We start from the raw sequence: 12,313 nt of genomic DNA on the forward strand, positions 1-12,313 counted from the left end.
GTGACACCTCCACGGCTTGCAGGCAGGCCTCGCCTCCTGCCACCTCCTCTCCTCCTGCTACATGCTCTTCACTGTCCTCCTCCTCCTTGGCTGAGTGGCAGTTCTCCTCTCCAGCTACACAGCCCCAGCTCCGCAGGGCCTATGCTGCATGCCAGGTACGACGGTGTCACACCATCTTAGACATGTCTTGCCTCAAAGCGGAGAGTCACACTGGAGCAGCTCTCCTGGCTGCTCTTAAGAAACAGGTGGATGAGTGGCTGACCCCGCACCACCTGGAGATAGGCAACGTGGTGTGCGACAACGGCAGCAATCTGCTTGCCGCTTTGCATATGGGGAAGCTGACACACATACCCTGCATGGCACATGTCATGAATCTAGTTGTTCAAAGATTTGTGTCAAAGTACCCTGGCTTAGCGGATGTCCTAAAGCAGGCCAGGAAGTTCTGTGGGCATTTGAGGCGGTCTTACACAGCCATGGCACGCTTTGCGGAAATTCAGCGGAAAAACAACTTGCCGGTGAGACGCCTGATTTGCGATAGCCCGACTCGCTGGAATTCGACCCTGCTCATGTTCTCCCGCCTGCTAGAACAGAAGAAAGCCGTCACCCAGTACCTCTACAACTACAGTAGAATGAAACAGTCTGGGAAGATGGGGATGTTCTGGCCCGACAACTGGACACTGATGAGAAATGCATGCAGGCTCATGTGGCCGTTTGAGGAGGTGACCAACCTGGTGAGCCGCAGTGAAGGCACCATCAGCGACTTGATTCCCTACGCTTACTTCTTGGAGCGTGCTGTGCGTAGAGTGGCGGATGAAGCTGCGAATGAGCGTGACCAGGAACAGTTACGGCAGGAACAGGCATGGGACCAATTTTCATCAGACCCAGCTGTTTCCTCAACACCTGCGGCAGCACAGAGGGGGGAGGAGGAGGAAGAAGAGAAGTCGTGTGCAGAAGACGAGTCAGACTCAGAGGATGATGAGCAAGGTGTTTCTTTGGGGGAGGAGGAGGAGGGGACGGCGGCAGGAGAACAACCACAGCAGGCGTCGCAGGGGGCTTGTGCTGCTCAACCTTCCCGTGGTATTGTTCGCGGCTGGGGGGAGGAGGTTGACTTACGTGACGTCACTGAGGAAGAGCAAGAGGAGATGGATGGTACATCTGGATCCGACTTTGTGCAGATGTCGTCTTTTATGCTGTCCTGCCTGTTGAGGGACCCCCGTATAAAAAACCTCAAGGGGAATGAGCTGTACTGGGTGGCCACACTACTAGACCCTCGGTACAGGCACAAAGTGGCGGACCTGTTACCAACTCACCTGAAGGTGGAAAGGATGCAGCACATGCAGAACAAGCTGTCAACTATGCTTTACAATGCCTTTAAGGGTGATGTGACAGCACAACGCCAGCAAGGTACCACTGCCACTAATCCTCCTCCTGTGTCCAAGCAGTCAAAGACAGGACGCTCCAGCGATCTCATGGTGATGTCGGACATGCGGACGTTCTTTAGTCCAACGCCTCGCCATAGCCCTTCCGGATCCACCCTCCACCAATGCCTGGAACGGCAGGTAGTCAACTACCTGGCCTTAAGTGTGGATGTAGACACTGCTGTGAACAGCGATGAGGAACCCTTGAACTACTGGGTGCGCAGGCTTGACCTGTGGCCAGAGCTGTCCCAATTTGCCATCCAACTTCTCTCCTGCCCTGCCGCAAGCGTCCTGTCAGAAAGGACCTTCAGCGCAGCTGGAGGCATTGTCACTGAGAAGAGAAGTCGCCTAAGTCACAAAACTGTTAAGTACCTCACCTTTATCAAAATGAATGAGGCATGGATCCCGGAGGGCTGCTGCCCGCCCCAAGACTAAGTCAGTCCCCGCACACACAGCATCTCTGCCTGCACGCCGTGTGGCTGGCTGCCTGGCCTGCCCCAAGAAGACTAAGTCGCTCCCAGTCCCTCCACACAGCATGTCTGCCTGCAGGCCGCTTGACTACCTTCTCCGCTACCACCAACAGGGTCCGGGACTCCAGGCGGATTGCTGAATTTTTTAGGCCGCTGCTAGCAGCGGCCGCTGTAATAATTTTTCTGGTGCGTGTACATGACTGCCTAATTTTTCTGGCTGCACTGCGGGCAGCTGCAACAACAAAAGAAAAGGCATGTACATGCGCCCATTCCCCTTCGTGATCATTACCTTGCCGTGGTGAAGGGGCTTGCGTATCACAATGAAGCAATGACCGGCGCCTAGATGAGTGTCTCGGGGGGTACACCCACGATAATGAGGTCGTTGCCTCATTGTGGTCAGACCAAATTTGATCAGCTGGACAGTCACTGTTCTGTCATTCAGCTACATCAGCCAGGCGACCATATGGGCTGTAAAGCCACCAAAACCTGCACTCTCGCCATGGTGCGCACCAGTCCAGCACGGCCGTCACTACACAAACAGCTGTTTGCGGTGCGTTACACGGTGAGTTTGGTGTGTCAGTGTGAAGCAGTACCTTAATTACACTACCTGATTGATGTATACACATGCAAGATGTTTTAAAGCACTTTAGGCCTGTCATTTAGCATTCAATGTGATTTCTGCCCTTAAAACGCTGCTTTGCGTCAAATCCAGATTTTTCCCGGGGACTTTTGGCATGTATCCCACTCCGCCATGCCCCTCTCCAGGTGTTAGACCCCTTGAAACATCTTTTCCATCACTTTTGTGGCCAGCATAATTGTTTTTTTTTTTTCAAAGTTTGCATCCCCATTGAAGTCTATTGCGGTTCGCGAACTTTTCGGCGAACCGAACTTTCCGCGAAGGTTCGCGAACCCGGTTCGCGAACCGAAAATCGGAGGTTCAGCCCCACTCTAGTTACAGGCTCTGTCGGTGGATTACTATCTGTCAGTTTATATGCTGCATCTACCTGCAGGGTGCATTGTAGTTTATGCTAGGTAGATTTTGCAGATGTTACGGGCTGGGCTATAGGTCAGTCATATGGGCATACAGCCTGACCTATAGTCATTGACCAGACAAGCCTGACATCATCTTTGTGACTAACCTCTTTTCATAACACATTATTCTCCTCCTTTATAACATACTAGCTTATGACCCGGTGTTACCCGGGTATGTCTTTCGTTGTTGTTGACTCCACCCATTTTTTCTAATGCTGACACACAGTTAATCAATGATTAAGTTTATGAGCTTTGGGCTCCTTGGCATCAATGTAAATGTTCCCATTGAAATGAAAGAAATATGATTGGCTGTTTGAGGCTCCACCCACAGGGTTCTCACGCAAGGTATTCTTTCTGTGTAACTTAACTTGCATCTGTCAGGTTAACCTCTTCTATATATTCACCACTTGTCATGTGAACACAGAACGTGGATAACTATACAGCAGCAATAATATGACCCCATCCCAATCCCTCCAACTCATACACTAAGAGTGTGATGTTACTACAACAAAGGGATTGAAAACCTTCTAAAAAGATATGCTAACTGTTTAAATAGAAGTTTGATTAAAGTTTACCTGTAGGGAAAATAGTGCTCCTAATAGGTACTCGCCTCAATAGAGGGAAGCCTCTGGATAATCCAGAGGTTTACCCCATCCTTCACCGCTTGCTCGTTCCAGCGCTTTGTCCTTCAGAATACTGTCAACAAGCCCCTGTCAACGGTTCGCAGACATGCTTGGGCTCAGCTTTTCCTGCTAAAGCCTAAGTGGGTCTGTGCTACTGAGCAGGTGCAGTGCGTTCATGCTCATTCTCATATGGGAGAAAAGCTGCGAGCTTCGGGAGGACACAACCCTGGAACAGCAAGGTGGAGAGGGACAGCAGAAGCTTCTGGAGAATCCAGAGGCTTCCTTCTCCCGAAGTTAGAGTCTACTTTGTTTGCAAATGTCAAAGGTTTGCTTTAACATTAAACAGCTGTTACCATACTTCCCAAATGACCCTGGTAGCTCTGCAAGACTTCTGTTCCTGTTTCTCTTTCCCCATGTTAGGGATGACCATAATATTCTGGCCTTGAAACACACCAAATCACAGCCTGGGTGAAACTAAGGAAGAGAAGATCTCCTCCATGTAGATACAAACAAAAATATAAATCTTGTTGAATTTCAAAAGGTGAAACAGATGATCTCCTTACCTGGAACACATATAGGTAAAATTCACGATCTAGCGTATAGCGGGAAACTGCCACTACAAAGCAGGCCAAGAATCGTCCATCTGTCACTGCAATCAGGAGCCAAATTATTGGTGCCTTTATGATCTGTAGAGTGACGTAGAAGAATGTATGCTTGCTGGACCAGCATGGACACCAATGCTTCTTGCTGGCACCAGGAAAATACATTAATCCCAAGAACAAAAAGATGATGGCCGGACAAAGGAAAAATGCCATGCTATAGCATCCTGCAAGAATCGGACTGTATTTAGAAGTTGGACATTCAAAAGCATTGTCTAAAATTGACTGTATTCCAATGAGAATGAGACCCAGAATTGCTGTTTTGAGAAGCCCAGCTCCAGGTTTGTTGAAAGACCCAAAAGCACTAGCAATCCTCCCCATTTTGTGGGGTTGCTTGGTTAATTGCTTGTAACTTCTCTGTTTTTATGTAGACCTCAGTTTGGGACTAAGAGTTGATATAGAGTAGTTGCTCCATGAAAAATCAAAACAGCAGTTCCTATCTCGAAAGCAGGACATATCTATGCACAAAAAGCAGTAGGGAGCTTCTCCTCATGGAAGAAATTATTTTGGAGCAGTTCCTACCAGCGAGCACTGTTGTGTATAACTCCTTTTTCAATGCTCATGGTAAAATACAGCAATGTTTACTAATGGCTCTGATTAAGCTTCTGTGACTACAGGATCAACCAGATAGACCAACCATTAAGCTGTGAGTGATATTCCAGATGTTAGAAAGAATGTCACACCACTGATAGCAATGCAGATAAGCTCCCCAGTACATTTATATCAGCACCCATTAGCAACAGAGCAGCATAGCTACCATATCGGCAGAGCAACCATTAGCAGCAGAGCTGCCATATCGGCTAAGGGGGCAATTGCCCAGGGCCCCCGTATCCATAGGGTCCCCCAAGTGTCTGCCACCACCCCACCTAATTATCCACCACCCCCTACAGCATTACGCAGACAGAGGTGTGTGTGTGTGTGTGTGTGTGTGTGTGTGTGTGTAGGGGTCTTTAGGGGAACCTCTGACTACTATACCAAGGGGAGTAGGTGTGGGCCTCAGGTTACTTTTTCCCCAGGCCCCATTGTAGCTAGAACTGGCCCTGATTAGCAAACAGCAACAATTAAGGTACAGTATAAACCATCCATTCCTGTGATACTGCAATCATATGAAGCAGAGTAAAACAGAAAACTGATTTGAACTTATTGGGCATGCACAATATTACTGATACAGCCACATCACTCCTCCACTACTTCCAATCAGAGTAATCATGGAATAACTGCAGAATGATTGAGAACCGAGACCCAGGACAATATCATCAATTATTTTGTATAATAGTAACCTGATTACGTTAATTCAATTTATAAAACTTTGTATTCACAGGATTTACTTCGCCCTGGCACTTGGCCCTGTTTATGTAAATAAATGTAATAATGTCACAGTACTATTGCAGCATGCGTTCTGCTTAATTCCACCCACACCGTTGTACCAAGTTAATGACAATCTACTCATTGACTCAACTAGCCTCATACCAGATTCTCTCTGGCAGAAGTGTCACTCAGAACTGCTGTCAATAAACTGTTACATAGAACAGTAGAAATTACTGTTAAAGAGGAACTGCAGTGAAAATAACAAAATGAAAAAAAAAGTGCTTAATTTTTGCAATAATTATTTATCAATGATTTAGTCAGTGTTTGCGCATTGTAAAATCTTTCCTCTCCCTGAATTACATTCTGAAATCTAACACATAGCGACCTCTTGACTGCTGGCAGGTGATGTCTGTGGAAAGAGATGATGCTTTTTGGCAGTTGGAAACAGCTGTTATTGCCCACAATGGAACAAGGCTCCAACAGTGTGATGTCTTTACAGGGGGACAGCGCTGGGGATTTCATTGTGTTCGTCACTCATCCCGATATCGCTTGCTGAATTTGCCGCACACCCGATTGAGCAAGTCAGGCCTGTGATTGCAGCATGCACAATCGACTTATTTTGTCCTGATATTGGTCACATTGTTGGTCGGGCATGCACTTGCCGGCACCGATTTTTATCCAATTTGATTAAAATGCTTGAATCGGATGGTAGTCTTATACTTGTTGGATTGGTCAACTACCCCTAAGTGGATTGGTCAGCTCTCCCTGTCTCCCTGTGTATCAGAGCGGTGTGGAAGATCACGCTGTGCCCATAAAACATGTCTCGTTCACCCTTCTGGCCCACCCATGTATCCTATTTACCTCCTTCTCTGTCTCTCAGATCTCGAACATGTGCGCCTGCGCAGCTTCACTACAGTCATCAGCAGCGAGATCTGAGAGACGGTACCAGGATATGGTGTATCACCCGGCATCAATGACACCCGAAGGAATATGCAATTCACTTTTTCTCCTGAGTTTTCTCCTAGGAGTTAATTTTTCATCTTCAATTTAAATCAACTTTTTAGCAGTTTGCAATGGAAAAAGTACTATCAAAATTATTTTGATGATTTTCTTGCTGTAAAAGGCATTTTATTTACAAATATCACCAAGGAGAAAACTCAGATGAAAAAGAAGTTAATTGCATATGGGTCCTGGCTTATAAGACCCCTGACTTTTCAGAAGATTTTCAAGGGTTAAAAATTAGTCTTATACGCCAGAATATACAGTAGTTGGTTCTTGGATTATATTACAGGCACAATTACTTCTACTTCTCACTAGCAGTGTTTCAGAATGTTCTGTTCGGTCCTCTGCTAAGAATACCACACGAGGGCCGTTATGCAATTACGGTTACTTTTTCTCCTAAAGTTTTCACTAAGGTAATATTTTTAACTTGTCAATAAAAGGCCTTTTAAGTCACAGCAAGCTAGAAAATACTCACAATAATTTTGACAGTACTTTTTCACCTTTTTTGGTACTTTTTCCATTGCAAAGTGCTGAGAAGTTATTCTAAATAGAAGAATAAGAAAACTTATCTCCTAGGAGAAAACTGCAGAGAAAAAGTGAATTGCATACTGCCCATTTTGTGTCTGCTATATATTGGATTTATCCAGGGCTGTGGAGTCGGTACAAAAATCCACTGACTCCGACTCCTCAGTTTAGGATTCCACCGACTCAGACTCCTCTAATTTGCATATTACAATCTTGTTGATTGAAAGTATGTAACATGAAATTTGTCTCTTAAATGCCAACGCTTAGGAATTTCAAAAGACAACTGAAGTGAGAAGGATATGGAGACTGCCATATTTATTCCCTTTAGTTATAAACTAAAACTAGTCCTTGGTAAGAGTACTTGTAAAAGGTACAGACCGGATCAAAGAACATCTATCAGGCCCTAGGCAATGTAACTGTGGGTACATGTAAGAATGATGTGCAGGTACTCTGCAGGGGAATGAGGAGATTCTTCCTCTATTACACATTCTTCATGCACAATCTGAACAAGGTTTATGGGTGATAGACAACACCTCTGTGTTCAATGTACACAACATTCTCAGTGGATTCCCTGCAGCTCTGTGGAGAGTGCATATGTAGAGTAGAGTATAGTACTACTGTGTAACAAAGTAAACCTGAGACAGATGAAATTAAAGTTTTATACATACCTGGGGCTTCCTCCAGCCCCCTTCAGGCTAATCAGTCCCTCGCTGTCCTCCTCCACCACCTGAATCTTCTGCTATGAGTCCAGGACAGGTACTTGAGCCAGTCTGGCGTAGTGCGCATGCACACACTCCACCGCCGGGAGCATACTACACCTGCGCAGCACTATTTCGCAGGTGCAGAACTCTCCTGGCTGTGGAAGTGGCATGCAACTGGACTGCGCTGACTGACTGAATTACCAGGACTCATAGCAGAAGATCCAGGTGGTGGAGGTGGACTTCGAGGGACTGATTAGCCTGAAGGGGGCTGGAGGAAGCCCCAGGTATGTATAAAACTTTTCTTTTCATCCTTCTCAGGTACAATTTAATTCGTAGTCACCAAACCAAATTTTAACAACATATCATATTATTTGATTTCACAAGCAAAGAAGTACATTTGCATAAATCAGAATCAACGCAGAATTATTTCCATCTCATTGACCATCTCTATTAGTGACACGGCTACACATCAGGCTTTATTCTTACAGCATAGATGTTATTTAGTATATATGTTACAGCCAGAACCCGAAGTGTGGCCACTTCGTGTTCTGGCCAGCCACTTCGGGTTCTGGCCGGCCAATGTGCGAAGTGGCCGCAGCGCAGCGGCCAATGTTAGAAATGGATTGATTACACTAAGCTACAATGTATTTTACGGCCGTCTCACTGCGGCCAAATGTATTAGAAGTTGGTTAATTTAATGAAATATAGCTGGCGGCAATTTAATAGATGAAGCCGCCGGCTTTCGCACTGCCTCCTCTCCCCCCCCCCCCCCCCGCCGCCTCTCTCCTCTCCCTTGCACAGAGTGTGGGATCGCACACCACAGTCGAGGTGCTGAGCCGTATCAAAGTCCACAACAAATATCCAATGGGCTCGCACACTCTTAGATACCAAGGGCTCGATTCAGTAAACCGTGCTAAGTGTTAGCACGCCTGTGAAAAGCCCTATATCATGCCTAGTTAGTTTAGGCATGATAAATTCACATCTAAAGACTTTAGGCGTGATAACTAGGGTGCTAACTGGGTTAGCACCCTTTACTAAATTCACATCGCGCGCACAGTCCCACATGCAAAACTTTGCACGTGCACCGCAAAAACAGCGCACCCGATGCGCCTATAAGGTCGCATTGGGTGCGACCTTAATGTCGCACCATGTGACGTTAAAGTCGCACGCAATGCGATCTTATAGGCGCATCAACGCACCATTTTCGTCGACATTTCGCACACGCCGCGCTGTGGGCACGCAAAGTTTTCAGTGTGGGACTTTGCGCGCGATGTAAATTTAGTAAATGGTGCTGACCCAGTTAGCACCCTAGTTATCACGCCCAAAGTCTTTAGGCGTGCTAACTGGATTAGCACCGTTTACTGAATCAAGCCCCAAATCTAGTTTATTCGATTGCGGTACCATTCTGTACTGTTACCTTGACAAAGGGGACCCTGAGGGGCCCCGAAACAATTTGTTGGTTTTTGGAATGGTGTGTCACGCAATCGAATAAACTAGATTTGGTATCTAAGAGTGTGCGAGCCCATTGGATATTTGTTGTGGACATTGATACGGCTCAGCATCTCGACTGTGGTGTGCGATCCCACACTCTGTGCAAGGGAGAGGAGAGAGGCGGGGGGGGGGGGGAGGAGAGGAGGCAGTGCGAAAGCCGGCGGCTTCATCTATTAAATTGCCGCCGGCTATATTTCATTAAATTAACCAACTTCTAATACATTTGGCCGCAGCGAGACAGCCGTAAAATACATTGTAGCTTAGTGTAATCAATCCATTTCGTTGGTTTTTGGAATGGTGTGTCACGCAATCGAATAAACTAGATTTGGTATCTAAGAGTGTGCGAGCCCATTGGATATTTGTTCTCTCCTCTCCCTGCCTCCTATACAATATACGGAGCAGCCGGCGGGGACACGCGTGTCCCGGAGAGTCGTTCTTCGCGGTAGGGGAATCCTGCCGTTCCTGCAGAGAGACGAACGACTCTCCGGGACACGCATGTCCCCACCGGCTGCTCCGTATATTGTATAGGAGGCAGGGAAAGGAGAGAGGCGGGGGGGGGGGGAGGAGGAGAGGAGGCAGTGCGAAAGCCGGCGGCTTCATCTATTACATTGCGGCCGGCTATATTTTATTAAATTAACCAACTTCTAATACATTTGGCCGCAGCGAGACGGCCGTAAAATACATTGTAGCTTAGTGTAAACATTCCATTTCTAACATTGGCCGCTGCGCTGCGGCCACTTCGCACATTGGCCGGCCAGAACCCCGAAGTGGCTGGCCAGAACGCGAAGTGGCCACACTTCGGGTTCTGGCCGTAACATCTATATATATATAATAGACTAAGTGCCTCAACCTTCAAACAAGAAGAAGAAGTACTTTGCATGAGAAAATGTATGCGTGCTCAAACACCAAGTTTAAGGCCTCTTTTCCACGGACTGTTGAGCTGTGTGCTCAGCAAGCAGTTACCAGGCAGCAGTGAGCAGTTACCAGGCAGCAACAAGCAGTTACCAGGCAGCAGCAAGCAGTTACCAGGCAGCAGCAAGCAGTTACCAGGCAGCAGCAAGCAGTTACCAGGCAGCAGCAAGCAGTTACCAGGCAGCAGCAAGCAGTTACCAGGCAGCAGCAAGCAGTTACCAGGCAGCAGCAAGCAGTTACCAGGCAGCAGCAAGCAGTTACCAGGCAGCAGCAAGCAGTTACCAGGCAGCAGCGAGCAGTTACCAGGCAGCAGCGAGCAGTTACCAGGCAGCAGCGAGCAGTTACCAGGCAGCAGCGAGCAGATACCAGGCAGCAGCGAGCAGTTACCAGGCAGCAGCGAGCAGTTACCAGGCAGCAGCGAGCAGTTACCAGGCAGCAGCGAGCAGTTACCAGGCAGCAGCGAGCAGTTACCAGGCAGCAGCGAGCAGTTACCAGGCAGCAGCGAGCAGTTACCAGGCAGCAGCGAGCAGTTACCAGGCAGCAGCGAGCAGTTACCAGGCAGCAGCGAGCAGTTACCAGGCAGCAGCAAGCAGTTACCAGGCAGCAGCAAGCAGTTACCAGGCAGCAGCGAGCAGTTGTGAGAGTTTGAGAGGCATTTCACTGCCTATCAACAGTCCATGGAAAAGAGGCCTTACCCTAGCAAGTCTGACATTGCAAATCTGGCCTAATTGGCTATTCATGAGGCAATGCTCATGCAAATGCATGCACAAACCAATACCACAAAGCAGTCACCCTGCTACATGCTACATTAGCACTATCCGGCTTAGTGCACACCAGAGCGGTTCGGCAGCGTTTTGCGATCCGCTTGCGGCTGCGGATAAGCTTGGGTAATGTATTTCAATGGGCTGGTGCACAACAGAGCGGGAGGCGTTTTGCTGAAACGCATACTCCCGAGGTGAGGCATTTTTTGGATTGCGGAGGCGTTTCTGCCTCCAATGTAAAGTATAGGAAAACCGCAAACCGCTCTGAAAAACGGCAGTTCAGAGCGGTTTTGCAGGCGTTTTTGTTACAGAAGCTGTTCAGTAACAGCTTTACTGTAACAATATATGAAATCTACTACACCAAAAACGCTTTACAAAACCGCAAAATGCTAGGTGAAATGCTACAGAAAAATAAGAAAAAGCGTTTCAAAATCTGCTAGCATTTTGCGGATCTGCTAGCAGTTTTTGGTGTGCTCCAGGCCTCCAGGAGCGCCACGGGGAGGATTCCCAATGCCCCCTTTTTATACAACTGGGGACCGCAGGGTCCCAGGCTCTCTCACTGCCTGGAAACCACAGCGGCACCCCGGAGGGGGAGGCTGGGTGGCGCGGACGACCCCCCCCCCCCCCCCCAAGTGTGGCCAGCGCCGGGGAGAGCCGTCTGCACCCACCTCCCAATATTAAAAACAGGCACTTACCTTAACGTCCATTGCGTTCTTCTACATGCGCATTAATTTGGGGGCACCACATGAGAAAGGAGAGAAGCATGGGTCACCCCGAGCTTTAGAGCTCAGGGCTGGCTCACATACAGCACTCCAGGGGGGGGGGGGGGAGGACAGGCGCACTCACTCCAGGGTTCACACCACCGGAGCAAGCCATCCACCACCTGCCTCCAATGGATACAAACTGCACAAAATGCATTCCATGAGAAAATTAATGCGCATGTAGCAGAACCCAATGGACGTTAAGGTAAGTGGCTGTTTTTAATATTAGGAGGTGGGTGCGGACGGCTCTCCCCAGCGCTGGCCACGCTTGGGGGGGGGGGGGGCGGCTGCGCCACCCAGCCTCCCACTCCAAGGTGCCGCTGTGGTTCCCAGGCAGCGAGAGAGCACTTTGTGGTATTGGTTTTTTGACCCTGCATAGTTTGGCATGCGAAAGCAAATGCATATTTGCATGAGCATTGCCTCATGAATAGCCAATTAGGCCAGATTTGGAAAGCCAGACTTGCTAGGGTTAAACTTGGTGTTTGAGCACGCAAAATTTTTCTCATGGAAAGCATTTTTTGCAGTTGTATCCTTTGGAGGCAGGTGGTGGATGGCTTGCTCTGGTGGTGTGAGCCCTGGAGTGAGTTGTCTGCGCCTGTCCTCCCCCCACCCTGGAGTGTTGTATGTGAGCCAGCCCTGAGCTCTAAAGC

At 48.1% G+C, this 12,313-nt stretch overlaps 1 protein-coding gene across 5 annotated transcripts in view; it reads right to left on the reverse strand.

The window, feature by feature from the left end:
- The window catches only part of LOC137532548 (putative uncharacterized protein DDB_G0292636), a 147,039-nt gene that overhangs the window by 31,272 nt on the left and 103,454 nt on the right, over positions 1-12,313 (reverse strand). The window contains exon 2 of one of the 5 annotated variants that reach the window (XM_068253172.1): positions 4,107-4,369. The exons of 3 other annotated variants lie outside the window; for them this stretch is intronic. In XM_068253172.1, coding sequence (XP_068109273.1) covers positions 4,107-4,358 — 252 coding nt within the window. In that variant the 5' untranslated portion in view covers positions 4,359-4,369. Of the gene's footprint in view, positions 1-4,106; positions 4,746-12,313 lie in introns of those variants that run through there. One more of the 5 variants, XM_068253171.1, reaches the window with a different exon arrangement.

The sequence above is a fragment of the Hyperolius riggenbachi genome, chromosome 9 (assembly GCF_040937935.1).
Source record: "Hyperolius riggenbachi isolate aHypRig1 chromosome 9, aHypRig1.pri, whole genome shotgun sequence".
Classification (NCBI taxonomy): domain Eukaryota; kingdom Metazoa; phylum Chordata; class Amphibia; order Anura; family Hyperoliidae; genus Hyperolius; species Hyperolius riggenbachi.